The sequence below is a fragment of the Ascaphus truei genome, chromosome 6 (assembly GCF_040206685.1).
Source record: "Ascaphus truei isolate aAscTru1 chromosome 6, aAscTru1.hap1, whole genome shotgun sequence".
In the NCBI taxonomy this organism is placed as follows: domain Eukaryota; kingdom Metazoa; phylum Chordata; class Amphibia; order Anura; family Ascaphidae; genus Ascaphus; species Ascaphus truei.
Window position 1 is genome coordinate 79045949 of NC_134488.1, and position 21449 is coordinate 79067397.

General features: G+C 40.9%; 1 protein-coding gene across 2 annotated transcripts in view; it reads right to left on the reverse strand.

Moving 5' to 3' along the window:
* The window catches only part of MEGF6 (multiple EGF like domains 6), a 426398-nt gene that overhangs the window by 17542 nt on the left and 387407 nt on the right, over window positions 1–21449 (reverse strand). For both annotated transcript variants that reach the window (XM_075604901.1, XM_075604902.1), the window contains 8 exons: window positions 19223–19348; window positions 16818–16949; window positions 14015–14137; window positions 11978–12109; window positions 10236–10364; window positions 6351–6479; window positions 5706–5834; window positions 2542–2670 (listed from right to left, as the gene is read on the reverse strand). In XM_075604901.1, the coding sequence (XP_075461016.1) occupies window positions 2542–2670; window positions 5706–5834; window positions 6351–6479; window positions 10236–10364; window positions 11978–12109; window positions 14015–14137; window positions 16818–16949; window positions 19223–19348 (1029 nt within the window). The remainder of the gene's footprint in view (window positions 1–2541; window positions 2671–5705; window positions 5835–6350; window positions 6480–10235; window positions 10365–11977; window positions 12110–14014; window positions 14138–16817; window positions 16950–19222; window positions 19349–21449) is intronic.

A 21449-nucleotide genomic window follows, 5' to 3' on the forward strand; every position in this document is an offset into this window, starting at 1 on the left:
GACCACAGTACATGTAAAATAAAAAACATACAACATAGAGTAGTAACGTTTTTTTCCTTAGTGCTGGAGGTAGAATATGTATATAAATCGATGCATTCACCTGGCAGTGAGTATATCAAGGCCCATAAATTGCGTGGCACATACAATGGCAGGTTTCGATGTAGATCTTACAAGGGACAGGAGAGAAGGGACTAATTGCGCAGCATATGATCCTTTTAATGTTAATAAGAACGCAAACAACAGACCCCCTGAATGAACACTTACAAGCGTACTGTCATTCAGGACATAAAACAGTTTATTTGGAGGAGGCAAGCGCTCCCCTCTCCGACGCTGGACCTCGGTGTATGTGGTATCCTGCTTTCTTGCGCATGTTGCCTCCGTTTGCGGCTACCCAGAAACAACAGTCAGCTGACAGCACAGTTCCCACAGTACTTCACCCGGTCTGGTCAGTCTCTCTTTCCTTTTTCTGGCTAATAAAAAACTCTAAATAAATAAGTGAAAGAGATAGTACAAAACTAATTTTTAAAAACTACATAATAAAACATAGTTTTTTATTAGCCAATAGAGCAATGGCTATATTAATGCAGGTAGATGTAGTGTCATGGTATTACTTCTGACGAAGCTGTGTATGCTTATGCGCAAGCGAAACACGTTGAGTGAAGTATAGAAGGAAAGAGAGACTGACCAGACCGGGAGAAGTACTGGGGGAACTGTGCTGTAAGCTGACTGTTGTTTCCGGGCAGCCACATACAGTGGCAACACATGCAAGAAAGCAGGATATCACATACACCGAGGTCCAGGGTCGGAGAGGGGAGCGCTTGCCTCCTCCAAAGAAACTGTTTTATGTTCTGAATGACAGTACACTTGTATATGTTCATTCAGGGGGGTCTGTTGTTTGCGTTCTTTTTAACATTAAAAGAATTGTATGCTGCGCAATTCTCTCCCTTGTAAGATCTACATGGTAACCTGCCATTGTATTTGCCACACAATTTATTATGAGCCTTGATATACTCACTGCCAGGTGAATGCATCGATTTATATACATATTCAACCTCCAGCACTGAGGAAAAAACGTTACTACTCTATGTTGGTGTGGTATGTTTGTTATTTTACATGTACTGTGGTCTACTGCTCCCTCATCCTTTTCTACCCGTATATATTGAGGAACCTAGCTGTTTCTTTCGAAGGTTGAATAGGTGACACAGTTTTTCTATTTACTTTCTATGTGTATTGTACTATTATTTTGCATTCACATTTTATATATTTATATTTTATTTTGTTTCCACCACTGGGTGGGGTTAGTTCACTGGTTATATTTATAGTGAGCACCCTCCTGTCTATCCTGTGTTTCCATAGACAGTTTGTTGCAAAAATATAAACCATGTGTGCAAGAAACCAAGCTTTTCTACCCTTTTTTTGAGCACAAACAGTCCTTAAAGCCCTGTCAGAGTTCCTCCCTAATATATTTGCTGTATTAACCCAGTGTTGGAAGTGTAAAAGGACAAAAAGTATTAAGTAGTTGCTATGGTATAGTAAAAAAATGGAGGAGAACGATCCTGACAATTGCTGGCAGGAAGAGGGCTACCTACGCTAATAGCATTTAGCCGTTTTGTATAATTGCTATATATTCAGTTGTTCGGCGCCAGGAGGCTCTGTTTCTTATTTTAGCTAGATTTTAAACTAGATTTTCCTTTAAATCATTAAAGTATCGAACCCCAGATCGCAGACTTGTCTCTCTCTCTCTGCCTCGAGGCAGCTCACCCTCGTGTGTGACATCACTGTCGTTTATTAAAACCATTTAAATATCTTCTTTTTTTTTTAAACAGGACGTAACACAGTATTTTACCAGTAAGTATGTTGTGAAATGGGGGGTCCCAGGAGATGACAGTAATGCGGTTCAGCTCTGGAAGAACCCCCCAGTTTCTTAACATAGTAACTTGACTGGTAAGTATCTTGGACACCAGTGAGTCCCCAGGGGCTGAAAATAATGCAGTTCGGCTCCAGAGGATCCCCCCAGTCCCATGCTGTAAAAAAGAAAGGGGTAGTATTTAGGCGGGATTGCTGCTTAATATCTGTACAGTGCATTGACATTTCAGAACTATGTAATGTTTGCTTGATTTCACATATTAACATTTCTTCTGTATAGCTACAAAATGCAATATAATACAAGTCTGTCTGTATTCATCCTCAATCTGTTGTGACAATAAAGCAAAGTGATTTATATGAACGTTAGATTTCAGTATTGGAAACAGATCTCTCAGAAGCCTAAGTACTGAAACACGAGTAGAACCAACTCCCAGGAAGGTCAGGAAGTCATAATGCTACTCACTCTACATTTCCATCATCATTTTTACTGGGGTCCTCAGATTGCCGTATAAAAGCACCTGCTAGGAAATTACCATGACTTTTAAAATTAGTGCTTCAGACTAGTCAAAAATCTATTTGGCCAAAATACCTATATGATTCCATTCATTGTATGCATACATTGTTTTAAAGCACAATATAATGTACAGGTAACGTAAAATACAGTATAGAACTCACCAAGCTCACAAGCCAATCCTGTCCAACCTTTTTGGCAAGTGCAGCGACCTGTGATATGGTCACATGTTCCTCCATTTCTACAAAAACATTGTTGAAGACAATTCACTCCATAAAAACCATCATGGCAAGCTGTAAAAAAAATATATAATTTTAATAGGTCAGGACTATATTAGGAGTACATCAAAAAAACTTTTTCAATACTATATTGGGTTTCAATTACGTAATTATATTTAGAATTAATAGGTTTTTTTTAATCTTTGACACAAAATACAAAATGTAACAAGATTAACATCAGCACAGATGGAATACGCAGAGGTGCGCAAAGTGGGGGCGTCAGATTTTCAAGGGGTGGGGGGGGCGCGCAGCAGTTACAGAGGTCCCGCGCTCTTCCCCAATGCATTTAAATTAAATGCCAGGGGACCGCGCGAGACCTCTGTAACTCACTTACCTTGGCTTCCAGCGACATGCCTTCATGGCAACGCGGTGTCAAATGACGCTGCTGACATCACGTTACCATGGCAAGGTGACGTCACATAACCCCGTGGCGTCATTTGATGCCAAGGTAAGGGGGATAGTGTGAGCAGGGGGTGACAGCATGCAGCGTGGCGCAGGGGAAACGTTTGCACACCCCGGGTATACAGTAAATAAAGGGAACAAGGATAAAACATGATGTAAAAATAATTCTTACCCTTATTTCCCTCATTGTCCTACACCCCCACCACCTGATTGTTTATGTAAAAAAAAAAATGACCTTCATTTATTAATGCCATTGCTTGATGTTAAACGTCCCACCCTACTTTAGCCTAACACTAGCGATTTTCTCATTTTTCACTGGAGTTAGCAAATCAGGCAACATTTTCATTTGTTTGTGTGTTTTAATATTTTAGCAAACACAGCAAGCTTCACATTAATAAAAGTGAATGTGCCAGGTCACGTGGCCCTTTACCTACTGCCATTTAGTATCACTTCTGTCCAAATTTACCAAAATAGGTGAAATTCCGGCAATGTTACGGTGAAAATTGGCAATATTGGTGTAATTTTGAGCAATGTGAACATTCATAAAAATTGAGCAAAGATGCAAAGCTCAAGAAAAAAATTCAGAAAATGTAGCTAAGCAAATCTGAATCATTCATTCATCTCTACTAAAAACAGATTAAAGGGCCAATTATAAATGACACTTTTTGCTTGAGGATTGCGCTTTGATGAATTATGGGGTTCCTATCTCCTCACCCAGAATCCCATTGATGTTTTTCTCACTGTTTATTGGCTCCTCATCACAAGCAGGTTGAAAAAAGACATACTTTACGTCCATCAAGTTCAATCTATGCTAAATTTAGACGACAGATACTTTATCCTATATCTTCACTTACAGCATATTGATCCAGAGGAAGGCAAACAAAAAACCCCAGGGAAATATCATTCAATGATACTGTATCTCATAAGGGGAAAAATAAATTCCTTCCCGACTTTAAATACTGGCAATCAGATTACTCCCTGGATCAACATGCTTCCCATGTTTACTTATTTGGTATATACCTTTCCTTTCTAAAAAGACGGCCAACCTTTTTAACTTATTTATTGTATCTGCCATTACAGTCTCAATGGGTAATGAATTCCACATTTGCCCTTACTGTAAACAACCCTTTCCTTTGTTGCTGGTGAAATCTCCTTTTCTCCAACCTTAAGTAATGACCAAGCTTCCTTTGTACTGCCCTTGGGACTAATAGTTCTTTTTAAAGCTCCTTGTACTGTCCCCGAATAAATTCGTATCTGGTTATTGTATCACCTCTTAGATGCCTGTTTACCAATGTAAACAAATTTAATTTAGCTAGCCTCTCCTCATAAATCAGATTATCCACCCCCTTTTTTAATTTGGTGACTCTTCTCTGCACTCTCTCTAGTGCTATAATATATTTTCTAAAGACTGGTGCCCAAAATTGAAGTCCATATTCAAGGTGTGGGATTGCTAATGCTTTATAAAAGGCCATAATTATGTTTACTACCCGTCCATCCATTGGCCGTTTAATGCAAGATAAAATCTGTTTGCCTTTGCTGTGCACAATTGCTAAGCCTGCAAGCACCCCTAAATCCTTCTTCATCAAGGATTCCCCTAATTTATCCCCATTTAATTTGTAAGTCGCCTATTTATTCTTGTTTCCCAAGGGCATAACCTTACATTTATCTGTATTAAACCTCATCTACCATTTACCTGCCCAAGTTTTCAGTCTTTCCAAGTCCTTCAGAGAAATTACATTGACATAATCAGACTTTTACTTTGAAATATCCAAGGGGGTTTAGTAGCATTTAAAGGAATACAAAGGCTTTGGCGATTGGGCTACACAGTATGAGTCAAGCACTAAGTTGACAGAGCCAATGGGGGCACTATTGCATGGAAAGTCCCACTGAAAACAATGATAGCTTGCATACTGTACAACGGTGCCCCAATCTGTACTATCACAGTTTCATGAATAAACCCCTAAGGGTAAATTCTATATTTTTCAAAAACAATATTTTCGGACAGTGTTTAGCCACAAATTCCTATTGTAGTCGATGGGGATTTTCAGCACAAAACAGGCTGAACGTCCAGTTTGCAGAATATACAATTTACCCCTAAATTTTAAAGTTTAATTTATACTACTCTGTTGTAGTAAGAGTTACCACCTCTATGCCCTGCATAAAATAGCATGATGGATATTTGCAACTTTCCTTTCTAAGTACAGTATTTGAAAATGCTATTCCAAATAAAGTAGCAGATTCTTGACTTTAAAAAAATAATAGATTGAAAGTTAGGGAAATCTGCTTTTATGCTACAGTATTTACTCTTAAAAAGTGGTTAAAAGTAAGATCAGCTTGAAAAAAAATAGTACATACTATATTCATTTACCTCAGCTATCTAAGGGGTTGAGACTATTCCCCAAGCAATATCAAATAAATGGTGGCATTACAACAGCAATAAATATATTTTTTGGATCAATAATGCGTGTTTTGACTCATTTTATGTTACATTTTTTTCCCCTTTAGTAAATGATCTGAATAGAGGAAGAACAAGATGACAGTAAGTATTCTTTCATCTATCTACTGTACAGCAAATTCCAAGTGTCAACTCTAGCAATAGTTTAGCAGGGAAAGTAAAAAAAAAAACCCAATCTTTTATCCTACTTTACCTTGCTGGCAGGCGGCCCCTGTCCAGCCATGGGCACAAATGCACTTCCCACTGACATGGTTACACGTAGCTCCATTAAAGCAGTTACAAGTTTCCTTGCAGTTATTTCCGTAACTATTGTCTTGACATTCTGGGCAGAATGAAATACAAAGATGTAGGAACATCGTAGTAAACAGCATTGAGAGAAGTCAACTAAATTACCTCTAGATAAAAAGTGACATCATTTTGGGGTACAGTACCGTATGTAGCCACTTTTTGGTTGATCTGTGATGTTATAACTGTTATCATGATTGATGGATGGTCAGTTTTATTTCCATGACCAAACTCATCTTTTTTTGTGGCCATAATTACTATGTGCAGTTTTAATATCAATGATAATTGTTAGAATCTATACATTTTATTAGTATTTCCAAAATGTAGGCAAGCAAATAAAAAACATTTAACTCCTTTGACATATTCCATTGTAATTGTTATCATGGGGTTGTGTAGGTACTGTACAAGTGGCACTGACTAGTACACATTCTGTACCTGCATTTGAAACCGATTCAAAGTACAGTATATCGTAATAAACATCATATTATATGATGTAAAAATATTCACCTTCTATATATGTCTTAATAACATGGCCAAAACAATAGTCACTTACTTTGGTTGCACGTAGGGCCAATCCAACCATCAAGGCATGTACATATTCCAGATACTTGGTCACAGTGGGCACCATTGGCACAATCACAATTTTTTGAGCAGTCAACTCCATAAAAGCCATCAGGGCAGGCTGAAATAACGTTACAATACAAAGGAATGGCTGAATATCAGCTAATGTCCACTTGTGGAAACATTTACTATAAATTGTAGGCTAAACCTGTTAAATTCCGGTTATTATTGAAATCCCTGCTCTCTGATTGGATAATACCCAGAATTTTAACCTATCAGTAATGGGTTGGAATTTTTGGCACCCTGCCAAGTTTTCAGCCAATCAGCTTTCAGTTCTCATCCACAAAGAGTGAGAGCAGCTCTCAGACAGGGAAGGTGATTGGTCAGTAGGCACCAGCAAGGCACTGACTACTCCCCCCATCCTGTCTGCAGAGAGCTCCACACAGGAGAGTGAGAGGAAAGGTTTGTGTCTCTGTTGAATGTTTTGTGGGTGTAAGGAGCCAGTAGAGTGTTTTATTGGTGTGTGTGTCTTCTGTTGGTGTGTTTTGTGGGTGTGGAGGGGGCAGCAGAGTCTGTTTTGTGGGTGTGTGTCTGCAGTGTGTGTTTCGTTGGTGTAGAGAGGGGCTGCAGTGTGTGTTTTCTGGGTGGAGGAGGGGTGCAGTGTTTTGTGTGTCTGCAATATGTGGGTTTACAGGGGGCTGTAGTGGGTGTAGAGGTGGGGCTACTGGTGTGTGTTTTGTGGATGTAGAGGGCAGCAGTCTTTTGTTAGTGTGTGTGTCTGCAGTGTGTTTTGTGGGTGTAGAGGGGGCTGCAGTGTGTGTGTGTGTGTGTGTGTGTGTGTGTGTGTGTCTCTCAGTGGGTGTAGAGGGTGGAGGAGGACTGCAAAGTGTGTTTTGGTGTGTGTGTGTGTGTGTGTGTGAGTGTGTGTTTGTCTGCAGTTTTGTGGGTTTACAGGGGTCTGCAGTGTGTGTTTGTGGGTGTAGGGGGGCTGCTGTGTGTGTTGTGTGTGTGGTATGTGAGTGTAGAAGGTGGAGGAGGGCTGCAGTGTGTGTTGGGGGTATAGAGGAGGGGGGGGGCTGCAAAGTGTTGGGGGGACTGCAGAGTGTGTTTGTGTATATAGAGGGGGGGTTGCAGAATGTTTGTGTGTATAGAGGGGGGGCTGCAGTGTGTGTGTGTGTGTGTGTGTGTGTGTGTGTGTGTGTGTGTGTGTGTGTGTGTGTGTGTATAGAGGGGGGCTGTGTGTATATACAATTTCCTTTTAATAAACACGTGCAGTAAAATAACCTTTTTATGAAAAATGTAAAAATAACTAAAAAAATAAGCCTACATTTAGCCTATAATAGTAATAATCCCATCAGAAAGGGGCATTACTGGCCAATAATGCCCTGGCTGGGTTAATGTCCCTCGGCTTCGCCTCGGGCCTTCAACTCTTCCAGCCAGGGCATTATTGTCCAGTAATGCCCTGTTCTGAGGGGATTATTACTTAAATAGTTGTTACAAAAATAAATAATTTGCTGAAACAATATAACATGCATGACGTTTTAGAAAGCCTTTAATGCACTATTTTGCAATGCTTTGAAAACCCCTTTAGTATTTAGAAGAGTAATACGTTTCATGCATTCACTGACGTCATTCGACATGGTTATTCAATTAATTTTTGATGCCTCCTTTCTCAAAAATATGCTATGTAGTATAAATGATACAGCTAAAAAATTCAGTACAGTACAACGTGCACTTTTGTCATGTAACTACCATTTATCTGGTTTGAAATATTCTTTCCTTGTCCTAATTTTCCCTGATTGAACATGTGCTCTGTTTTAAACATTTAGACATAATACAAATTATTTGCTTACATTTACTTACATTACAGCTTTTGTCTTTGAACGTTCTCCCTCACATAAACATGGCCATTGGCTACATGGAAAGCCGCCAAGTGGCTGTCTAAGCATTTAATGACTGCCTGCTCTATGTGACTAATGTGCTACATATCTGTCTTTCAGCCCAAGGCAATTGCTGGGAGATGGAGTATTGAAATAAGTGCACATTTCCACAGCATACAGTGCGAATAAACTGCTGGCAACATTTGGCATTCCATTAGTTACTACTAATATCTAATGTTGTTGATACAATTGTCCAATATAAATCACCTTTTGATGCCCATTGGCTTTATTTTTCACTTGTTTTGTTTGCTTCGCTGGTGATCTTTGTTCAACTTTTTTGATAGACTGCAATTTTACAATTATTGTAATGGAAAAACCCTATGCCACAAGCGCGTGTTCCTTTAGAGATTACATTATTTTATATATTAAAAAAAAAAAAAACAATACATGAAATAGAACCAGCATCATTTTCTAAATGGAATCTTAATTACTGTATGTAGGAATAATGAACTTTTACTTTAGAAACAGAAGTCTAGCCTAGGTTTACCATATAAACGGCATTGGATGGTTTCCAGCTGGGAACTGTTTCTGTTGTGTACCAGAACTAATGAACTACATTCATTCAAAACATTGGGGCAACAATTGTTATTTAATTTTAAAATATTGCTGGCACATAGTGTTATTATGCATTTAAATGTCAACATAATAATCTAGTTGAATGATATTAAATTAGAATAGATCAGGGCCGGTGCAACCATTAAGTGATCTAGGGCGGCACATTTTGGGGGATGGCAAAGGCAAGTGGGTGGCCGGGAGCAGAGTAGGCTGCGCACCACTGCAGCAGGCACCTTTTCTGTGATCCTGCTGCAGCAGCCATGCTAATCAGGGTAAGAGAGGAAGGGTTTAAAAAATGGATGGGGGTGGGGGGTTAAAACCAGAGGGAGAAGGGGGGGTTAAAAATGGAGGAGGGGAAAAGTGAAGGTGGAGAGGGGAGGGGAGTGAGAGAGCGGTGGGTAATAAGAGGGGTGGGGGGAGGGAATGAGAGGTGTGGGGGGAGGGAATGAGAGGGGTGGAGGGAGGGAATGAGAGGGGTGGAGGGAGGGAATGAGAGGGGTGGGGGGAGGGAATGAGAGGGGTGGGGGGGGAATGAGAGGGGTGGGGGGGAATGAGAGGGGTGGGGGGCAATGAGAGGGTGGGGGGGAATGAGATGGTGGGGGGGAATTAGAGGGTGGGGGGGGGAATTAGAGGGTGGGGGGGGGGAATTAGAGGGTGGGGGGGGGAATTAGAGGGTGGGGGGGAATTAGAGGGTGGGGGGGAATTAGAGGGTGGGGGGGAATTAGAGGGGAGAGTGAGTGAGAGAGGAGGGGGAGAGTGAGATTGGTGGAGGGTGAACATGTGGGGAAGAAGCTAGGAGGAGGGGAACATGTGGGGGAGAATCTGGTCAGGAGGGGAGTATGTGGGGAGAAGCTAATGAGGAGGCAGGGCCTGTTGAACCACTAGGCTACCTAGGATGGCACATTTTGGGGGTGGGGGGTTGCAGAGGGGGAGGCGGGTGATGGCAGCAGCAGTGCGACTTGCGGGAGGCTGGGAGCAGAGCAGTTGCAGAGTGGAGGAGGGCAGTGGTGTCTGTCAGAGGATGACCCAGTGCTCCGACCTTGGCGACCTGGGAGAAAGTGAGAACTTCCAGTGCCAGGGGGACCTTGACAGCCAGGTAAGGAATTTTTACTGGAAGGGAGGTGAGAGGATGAAGAGAGAATAGGGTGAGGGGAAGAGAGAGGATTGTGTTGGGGCGGGAAAAGTCCAACCAACATACACATGATTTTTTGGGAACTTTTTTTGAGGGGTGGGGTGGGGAGAGCGGGACGCACAGCTGAAGGTTCGCCTAGGGCACCAAATACCCTTGCACTGGCCCATGGGGCATATACATCAATTTAATAAATAATATTATACTAATTATGCAACAAATTAGTAAAAAAAATTAAGACACTCTTACATACATAGCTCGCAGAAGGTCCCTCTCCAGCCTGATGCACAGGTGCATGCTCCACTAACATGATCACAGATTGCCCCATTCTCACACTGGCACTGGTGTCTGCAGTCCGAGCCATACCAACCTGCAGGGCATCCTATCACAACAAATATAAACATGAAATCTAAACTGCCGGCAAAATTTCGTTATCAGCATAATATCCTGAGCTCATATGCTTATATGTCTTCCAACATTTCCTCTTAGTGAAAAGCCATGCCCTGTGTAGACCTACGATGAAGTAAAACGTGTTGATTAAAAAATATATTCTGCAGGTACAAGTGAAAACAGTTATAAGAGCGCAAATATTCCCAGGTGCTTATATAAAACAAGAAAACTGGTAAATATAGTGTGAGCTCCAAGATCTTTCCAGTGCTAATCACGGACCCATGGCGGTTCTACTGTTTGCTTGTAATCATTGTCTGTGAGAGCATTACTACTTATCTTGCATTAAACTACTAAAAGCATACGTGCACTATTTTTTATTTTCTCTTCTACATACGAGGGATCCTGTATATTACAACATTATACTCAGACCAGCTGCTGTTTTGTTAGAGGTTCATATCCTCTAATCGCCTGCTTGATTCAGATACCACGAGCGAGATGTTCATATTTTTCAACATTGTGGCACTACAGTATATTTCTCAGTTTTCTTCGCTTGCTTCAAAGACAATTGGAATAAAGTATTTTACTTCAGAGCTGCTCTATATCTAATGGTTGTATTTTGCTTTTTTATATGTTCACTGTGATATTCACAAATTGTTTACATATTCAAGTCACTTTTTCTGATAATGATTTATTTTTACTTAAAGTGTTATTTGTGCTTGAATTCTGCTGTTTTTATCCATGTGTGCAGGTATACGTGGAGTGAAATGTCCTGAAATGTAAAATCTTACTGACAAGCTTGTAAACAGGATAATCCAATATTTAGCAGAATTAACAAAGATGATCTTTGTCTTCCAGCAGTTTTTGAATTTTAGTCAACTTTAAAGTGTAGATATCAGTGGCAAAAATCATGTCACTGCTTTCTGACCTTACCCTTATCAGCCATATTGATGAACTCATCACGTCATAATGATAAAGGATCCTGAATGTGTTTCAAGATCCTGGTTGAGAAGCATTTTAATCCAGGAGCACAATTAGAGATGCTCACTGGCCCTGGTGGTTTAATTTAGATTTTTGCCTTATAAGAATGAAAATCTATTGAGCACGCATTCTAAGTTTATTTCATGTAGTGTTTCTCTTCTAATGGGACTTGAAGCACTTTACAATATACTACAGGCTTGACAAAGGGCTGAGTGAAGCCTGAAACGTAACATGTAAAGATGCTCTTCAAATAAATCTGTAAAGTTTTCATCTACTTCTTTCCGGGTGTTTATTGAAGCAAAAATTGCAAAATACAGGTGTTGCAGCTTCTTTCACGTATTAGATTAGTTTGTGAAGCTTGGAGCCAGCTTGTTGATGGGTATGTACTGTACACTTCATTTTTATATCATTGTAAAGTTCAACACTTGTTCCTGTTTCTTTTTTTTTTTTAGTTAAGATTCCCATAGAAACGGTTTGGAGTTCAGGATTGCTCGCATTCTGCCTTCCTGAACTTGTCCATCACAACGTGCACATATTCTAGTGTCCTCCATGCTTCACTGGTTATGATCACAGTTCTTACAGTATTGTATGTACAGTCTTCCAGTAGAGTAACTTCATTAAACTCACTTTGATCACAATGTATTCCGGTGTATCCTGATTCACAAATGCACTGTCCTGTACCCGAGATACAACTTCCATCACTGTTGCTACAATTACAGGCGTTGGCACAGTCTGCTCCCCAGTGACCACTATCACATGCTGAAATAGAAGAAATAGGTTTAGAATTTGTTCGCAGGTTGTTTTTGTTTCATGAAAAGAGAAAGAGAGGGACTGGATATCAAACATGACACACCAACTTTGAGTAGATTCAGAAAGCATGGTGATGGTATTTTTGCAGTATTACTTAAGTAATAATCCCCGAAGAACAGGGCATTACTGGCCAATAATGCCCTGGCTGGAAGAGTTGAAGGCCCGAGGCAAAGCCAAGGGACTTTAACCCAGCCAGGGCATTATTGGCCAGTAATGCCCTGTTCTGAGGGGATTACTACTATTATAGGCTAAATGTAGGCTTTTTTTTAATAAATAATAGACACTTTTGTATAGTTATATAGATTTTTTTTAATTAAAATAAAATGGTAAATGCATTAAAGCACCTCTATATATGCTTACATTGCAGCTATCTATATCCACACACTGCCGCCCCCTCTGTGTACACACACACACACACACACCCCACAGAGAGAGAGAAACTGCAGCTACAAACAAACTGCAGACAGCCACTTACTTTGCAGCTACACAAACACTCTCTCGCACCTCAACTCAAAATGAAGCTGTGTTCACGGAGGGAGGGGGAGAAGTCAATGCCTGCTGCTGCGATCTAGCCAATCCCCTGCCTTGTCTGAGAGCTGTTCCTGCCTCCTAACCAATACCCTGCCCTGTCTCAGAGCTGTTCTGACAAAAGGAAAAGCTGATTGGCTGGAAATAAACACATTGGAAATAAACACATTGCAAGCTGCAAACATTTCGGGCTTTACTGAATGAATAACGCCCGGAATTTTAACCAATCAGAGAGCAGAGATTTCAATAATGCCCGGAATTTTTCAGCTTTAGCCTATAATGAATGTATATTACTCACCCCATTATGCCAATTATTCAAACATTCCTCTTCCAATGTACTAAATCCTGAACCTTCCCTCCGTAAAACCAAATCTTTATACTTTGATACATGTACAATAATTTTCATTAACATATTAGTAGCATAAACTCTGGTAATATACAATGTATATTTACTATATGCTTAGGCAGAAGTAGAGGCCATGGAATACATATATGGTTTTTGGGAGAACTAGTGACAGCTCTTTGTAACATTGTCAAGTGTTATGTTCTACCCCAGCCAAAAAATGAGGATAGATCTTCTTAACAGCAATTCACTTAATGTTTCTGCACACTAATCTGTCAGCATTATATATAATATAAAGAATTACAATTAAACACTATTGTATGGAAACCCCATTGAAGCCAATGGGAGTTTCCAAGCGATATGGCTTCGATTTGCACTATCACAATTTAATTAATAACTTCAACGTCTATTTAATCTATTGAGATAACACATCTACTCTCCTACAGTATATGAAATATCAGTATGATATTTTCTACAGTCAACTGGCACATAGAGGGTTATGTACTGTATGAAAATCTCCTGGCTGCAAAACTGGGGCAAAAGTGAAGCAAAAAAAGACACCATATTTATCAAAGTAAAAATCTCATTGTATTCTATGGGACCTTTATTTCTGAAAACTCTGGTGCAATGTTTTTGCTTTACGTTTGTCCCAGATTTGCATCCGGGAGACTTTGATACATAAACCCCCATAGGGTTAATGTCATGCTATCAATGTTTTGGTCCAAAATGTGCCTCAATTAATACATCATTGGATCTGTGGTGGTATTTCCATCCTGTGTCCTGTATTTTGCTTATATCCTAAGAAACGTGGAGGTTTGCAGTAACCCAAGGGTTCTGCACGCCATTTCTGCCTGAATGTCAAGGTTAAAAACAATATTGACTCTGTACAATTGTTTTCAGGAGTTATATTATTTAACATTTATTAATATTAAATGTTTCTAAAATGTTCAGTACATAAAATCCCCAAACTGAGTGTTCAATACCTCTCCTGCAATTATGTCCAGTCCACCCAGGAGGGCAAGTGCATCTTCCTGTTATTGGATCACATTGACCATGGCAGGTACATCTCATCTGGCAGTCTTGGCCAAACCAGCCAGAAGGGCACACTTTAAAAAAAAAAAAAAAAGGTAACCTGTCAGATAAAGTTTTTTTTACTATTGTCCAATACAGTGGATTTCAAACTTTTCCATACTATATACAGTACTTTGGATCACCACTTATTTAGCACGGTTCACCTATAAATTATAGCTTTCTTAGTCTTCTCTATCCTCACCGCAGGGCCGTGCTACCCACTAGGCAACTTAGGCGGTTGCCAAGGGCGGCACATTTTGGGGGGTTTATTTATAAAATGTTTTACCAGGAAGTAATACATTGAGAGTTACCTCTCATTTTCAAGTATGTCCTGGGCACAGAGTTAAGATGACCAATAATACATGGTTACAAATACATAGTTACATAAGTGAACAGGGTATACATTATATACAAGACATTGCATGCAGTTAGAGATAATATATATTATTGGCGTATGTAACAGTTATAGACCAGATTAAAATGTGAGACAGCTTTAGTTTTGACAGAACTTAGACTGGTGGTGGCTGTGAGAGTCTCCGGTAGATTGTTCCAGTTTTGGGGTGCAAGGGCAATTGGTAAGGTCAGACAGAAACTGTTGTGGGTTAAAGTTTCTAAATGTTCTAGTGAGGAGAACTTTAGGGCTTGATTGGGGTGGTTTACTTTTCCTTACACAGTACACTATTGCATGGTCATTGAAAATGTCAGGAAGGATGCCAGAGGATTGGATTCTGCTGGGATTTGAGGAGAGAATCCAGTCCAGCAAGGAATGGTTGTGAGATTTCAGGTTTGTCCGTGTGGGTTGGGAAATTAGTTGCGTTAGGTTAAGTGACTTGAGTTGTATATGGATTTTGTGGTTTTTAGGGTCGAGCCAATTGTAGTTGAAATCCCCAAGAACTAGCAGCTCACTCCTCATATTCAGAGAGGAAATGGAGCCAAGAAACTGGGTGATATCAGTCAGGGACTGTAGAGGGGCTTTAGGGGGGCGGTAGATGCCAGCAACCATGACAGACTTAGAAAAGCAGAGGCAGATTTTGCCAACTAGGATTTCAAAAGAGGGTGGGCTTGGGGGCAATTTAATAGTGTAAATTGTAAGGTGCCTGCAATATAAAATAACACCCCTCCTCCTCTCTTTGACCTATCTTTCCTAGGAATGGAGTATCCCTGAATGGCGATATTTGCATCGAGGGTTTTAGGGGTTAGTCATGTTTCCATGAGAACGATGGCTTTGGGTTTATGCATAAGGCACCATGCCCTTAGTTCATCCAGTTTAGGCAGCAGGCTCTGGATATTTATATGGGCGACAGATAGACCTTTTTGGAATTTGAAGGGGGTATTCTTAGGGGTATGGGACAGAGTTGAAAAGGGAGGGCCTGGGTTAGGTTCGATATCACCTGCTAAAGAGAGTAATAGTATGAGTAGAAATTTGAGTAGTTGTACATTTGTGATATTTGCCATTAGAGTGAGCAGTGGTTCGTGTGCTCGTTTTCAGAGTTCTCCACAAACATTCAGTAGATAGTGCAAGGCTTTTGAGTAATCCAGGGTGTATGGTGATGTTGGGTGTGGGCCAGGAGGGAGGAGTTTTGGTCTATAGAGAGAGTAATATTTCCATAAGACCACAAGAAAGAACAAAGTTGAGTGAGGATGGAAGCAGAGGAGGAGGAGAAGGACGGCAGGTAGCAGTGGGAGAAGAGGACAGAGGAGCAGGATGGCAGGAGGAGAATATTAGGAGTGGAGCAAGATGGCAGAGGAGAACGTCAGGCAGCGGCAGGACTGAGGACCACTGAAGCAGAGCAGGATGGCACAGGAAAACGGCCTGGCAGTCAGTGCTGGAGGTTCACTTTGGGTGCCAAATACCCTTGCACCGGCCCTGCCTCACCGTCTTATTATCTGCCAATCTTTAATTTTCTAAACAAATTAATATACCTACCTGGTTGCAATCAAGGATGATTGAAGTGTAAAAAATCTGAAATGCCCCTCTCTTGATTACAACATATAGGCATAACCCGCATTAACGTACGCATTGGGACCGGAGCATGTATGTAAAGTGAAAATGTACTTAAAGTGAAGCACTACTTTTTTCCCCACTTATCGATGCCTGTACTGTACTGCAATCGTCATATACATGCAAAACTGATGTAAATAACGCATTTGTAACAGGCTCTATAGTCTCCCTGCTTGCGCACAGCTTCGGTACAGGTAGGGAGCCGGTATTGCTGTTCCGGACGTGCTGACAGGCGCATGCGTGAGCTGCTGTTTGCCTACTGGGCGATATGTCCTTACTCGTGAGTGTACTTAAAGTGAGTGTCCTTAAAGCGGGGTATGCCTGTACTTAAAATAAGCTCATGCACAGCTAGGCAAGAATTCATTCATGAACTAATGATGCTATTTTCTTTTGTTTGGCTTACAGTACATGACATAATAACTTTATGTAAACTGTAAGGTTTTGGATATCATTCAAACTCTAAATATGCAAATGAAAATAAATGACCTTGTGAAACAGACCACTTTTCTTTAATATACAGTATTTTAAAAGGAACTCGTTTGAAAGTGTAGATGTAGCCTCAATTCATAACAGTTTGAGAAGATGTCCATGTACATCCAGTATATTTGCTCATCTCTTTCTATTACTAATTTAGACCTGTGCTATAATCTGCACTATACAGTACAAGCACAATTGCTGAGAATTTCCAATGTTAATATCAATACGTTACTTACTTTCTCGACAAAGATTGCCAGTATACCCTGGTGAGCACATGCATGCTCCAGTCACTGGGTTACAGCTGGCATTATTTTCACACATGGGACAGATCTCCTGACAGCCAATTCCCCAGCGACCCGCAGGGCAATCTGCATTAGACATAAAAGAGTGAGAACTATGTACAAGCGCAGACCTCAATTTGTTCATTCTTCTTTGGAACACCAGGTCTGCATCTCTGCCTTTAGTGCACTGCTTATGAATCCACTGCTGGACGTCAACACTAACTGGGCCAAGAGGTGAACTTTTTCCTTTAAAGAAAATGGTCTATTTACAGATTTCTGATTGCTGGGGTACAGGGCAGAAATAGTGGGCAGAAAAACAAAATACACAGTGAAGAGAAGAAACATTAGCATAATTTACAATAAAAAACAGCAATTATGTAAGGTGAAGACAAAAATAAATATATAACACCTGTATATATACAGTATATACACTTGTATAAATACATTTTCTTTGACTGAGCCACCTGTGCTGAAGCATAGTCCCTATCTGACCTCAGATCCCAAAACATAAGGGTAAGAGTCCCAAATTTTTTATTTATCTTAAGCAGAGTTAAATACCAATTATAAAACAATTCAAACTGTTTTCTTTTGTATTTGTAAACCTAGAGTTTTGTGAGCTGCCTCCAAAATATCACCAATTCTCTTCATTTTGATGGGCCAATTACTAAAACTATGATGTTATAGAACTACTAGAAACAACTCAATCAACAGTATTTCATTGTCCCTTATCACATTCTGAATATACAGTAAGAGTATATACAAAAGCCAGAGCTTCTGCAAATGAATTAGGACAAACATTTCTGTATTGCAACTGCAAATTGTTTTTTTTTTTTTTTTAATTGGAGGTGTTGGAGTTGTTTCTTAGACCCATGGAGTAAAAACAAAGTTTAGTGATATTGTATTTCTGTGAATTGTTTGGTTTTATTTGTGAAGGAGGAAACTTAAAATTTGAGGGGGAGAATTATAAATAAGGTTTATTATTGTACTGTTGCTGACAATGGAGGACAAGGACAGTGGTGATGATGATGAGGACAGCCTTCATCTGGCAGGGATAAGTGCAAGTGTATTTACTTCATGCTGGTTTATGTTTTACTTTAAATGGGCAAATGCACTATTAACAATATCTGGATAATAGTCATTTTGCCCATTACTGTACTGTATGTGTTAGGGGGGTTGTTGGGGGTATAGGGGCTGAGTTGTGTATTGGTACAGTAGGTAGTAGGTATTTTAATGTTTATTGTGGGTATAGGAATTGAGTGAAGGGGGTAGTTGCCACAGGTTGGGTGGTCAGGCCTCGGTGGGTAGTGGTAGGGGTTAACCCTTTCATTGCCATTGCGGTTACTACCACTAAGGTAATGAAGGGGTTAACTCCTCCCAATGCCCACCGAGAGGCCTAACCACCCATCCTGGGGCTATTACCTCCTTCACTCCAACCCTCTGCCCCCAATAAACCTGGTAGTCTGCTTTAACCCCTTCATTGCCTTAGCAGTTAGCCACTAAGGTAATGAAGCTGCTTACATTTTATTTTTATTCATACTGTGCGTGCGCAGGGGGTCTCCTGAGCTGAACCGCATTGATTTCAGCCTCGGGGACCCCCTGCTTCCCGAGATACAGGCCCGGTATGGGGTGCCGGTATTCCTGCAATGTTAAAATCCTCTGCGTCACCTGACCGGAGGCCTTTAACATTGCAGGGATACCGGCACCCCATACCGGGGCATTAGGGATACCGGCACCCCATACCGGGGCCTGTAACTTGGGAAGTAGGAGATCCCCGGACCTGAAATAAATGCAGTTCAGCTCCGGAGACCCCCTGCTACAATACAGTGGTATTAAAATTAATTAAAACCCCCGCGATCGTCTGTTAGAGGCGCGCAGGTAGAGTGAATGACTGATTCAGCCTCTCTCTTACTGCGCATCTCTTACAGACAGGTACAACTCAGTAGGATTAACACAGCAGGGACCCCTGCTGCATTAATCCGATGGGCCATTTAGTCTGCAGCGGGCCATTTAGTCTGCAGCGGACCATCTCGGACCACTACGCACTATAGTGCGTGTTTGAACCTGAGAAATGGTCGGATAACGTCCGCTAAATTTGTATATGTATTCATTGTTTAAAATAATATCAGGTGATATTTTTTAAAAATAAGCTCAGGTGATATTTTCCATGCAAGTTATTTTACTTTGCAAGTCAGAATACTTCTGGAATGGTTAAAAGAAATTAACTTATTTTTTTAAGTGGATTATGTGGTTATGTTGGTAGTTAGGGAGACTGGACACATTAACAATAAATACACAACAGAGCACTCCAATACATACCATTGCATTGGTCACGGTTTCACAGCATTTTTCTCATTGCTCACCTTTGGTACAATCTGACCCAATTTTGCCAGCTGGGCAAATGCACGTGCCAGTGATGTGGTTGCATGGAGCTCCTTCACATGAACAGGACTTCAAACAGTTTATTCCAAATTTTCCTTCTGTGCATTCTGCATTCAATAGCAAATGAAAGGACAGCATAAATTACAATACAGGAGGGCCCCGGGTATATGGCGGGTTCCGTTCTAGGGGCCCACCGTATAGTGAAAATCGCCGGAAAGCGGATCCGGCGATTTTCAGTTGTTTTGCATGCGCAAATCGGCATTTTTGCCATTCTGCGCATGCACGACCTATGGTCTGCGCACGCAAACTACGGTCTGCGCATGCACGCCGGGCTCAACCGCCCGTTCTGCGCATGCGTGACTTAAGATTCAAGATGGCGACCCCTTCTCGGTGCCGCCATATCGGCGGATCACCGAAAAGCGGGGCGCCAAGAAGCGGGGCCCTGCTGTACTTTAAATGTATAGACTTGTAACAATTGTAATGAACTGACTCAGACATAACTAGAAAGTCTGACCAGAGTGGCAACTATTGTGCATACATGAAGAAGAGATGTGTGTGGTGTTGAAATCTCAGTATACTATCATTTGCAATCTAGTAAAATTTGTATCTTGTAAAACGGACGCTCTCTCATGTTGGCTCATTATCAAATATCAGCAATGAATTTGCATTATACTTAGGACGTTTTTGCAATATATTGCAGATTAAATTCATAGACATAAACAATGCTTAATTAGTCAGAATGGCTTTGTACAGTATGTACTCTTCACAGACAGAAATCATCTAAGTGCACATAAATGTATTATCTCACTATTTATCAACAACTGTGGTTTTCTCTATTTTCGGCAAATTGAAAAAAACTACTGGATGCCAAAATAATGTAAACAATAGGGGAATGTAGTGAGATTGGTGTTGAGCTGGTATGCATCATGGAACACATATGTAACAGTGTTTCCCCCACCTAATGGGAGATTCTGCCATTACAGCGTGTGTGGTCCATGGTTGTGGGGACACAGGACAGGTTTCTGGGGTACATACCCCACATGGTTCTCTAGCAGTGCAGCACCTCCAACTACCGCAGGCTCCAGATATATGGAGGCGATCTCCTACAGTAGAAATACTCCCTCTCCTTCCCCAGTAAGATCACACACCAGGCAGGAGGTATATCAAACAGGACCGGCTTTATTCTGTTCAGTACAATGCAGTTACAGCAGGCCTCTGCTCTATGCAGTCTCTGGTGGTCTATCCAGCTGTAGGATGGTCTCTAAACATCCACATGGGTAAAGGACCCCTGCAGCAGTCCTTGCTCTTCCCTGTCCCTCTAGCAGAGGCAGAGGAAAGGTCCACACTCACTCTCCCCCGAGGGGAAGAGGAACAGAGAAGGCCCAATGCTCACTCTGCTGTGTGACCTGCCTCTCTCGTGGGGAGAGGCACTCCTGAATTTGGGCGGAAAACCCCCTTAAGTACAGCCAGGAGGAGGACACCAGGTCTGACCCACGAATGGGTGAACTAAGGCATGGTTCCACCTCCTCCCCCTGTCACTCAATGGTACTGCAGGGAGTGGTGAAAACTCATGATAAGTTACCAGGGCTTACTGCCAGTGAGGGCAGACTGGTAGCCAAGAACCAACCCTAGCTACACATAGAAACAAAAAGAAGAAAAATAGCAGCTCGCCAGATCACATCAACACATCCTTAAGATGTATATAGCATGTTACATTACAAAACATGCCAGTAATAGAAGTATCATATCTTATTTTATTTTTTTTCTCTCACTATTTTACACGGAACATATTTTTTTACATCAAACAATATATTGCATCAAAAGTTTGAAATCTGTTTGATTTTATTCAGGTATGAAAACATTTATCATCTTTCTATGTTTATAACAAATTTGGTCAGTTAATGTAATTATATGCAAAAACTCAGCATTATCTTCAAATAACATTATTTAAGATTTGTGGAAACTCTCAGCCTGACCCTGAAATATCAAAGTTTGGATATTTCTCAGGTATGCTCACAGGTATCTCACCACATGGGGTATAGCTTAATCTATTTGGAGGTATACTGTAAGTCATTGTGCTCTCTCTGTCTCCCCTCAAGCAATCATCACTATAAATCTCCTGTCTCCCAACATTTCACCCCCTCTGGATTTTTAAGCCAACCTTTTGCTCGGCCAGTCATATTGATTGTGTTGTGTAGACAGCAAAGG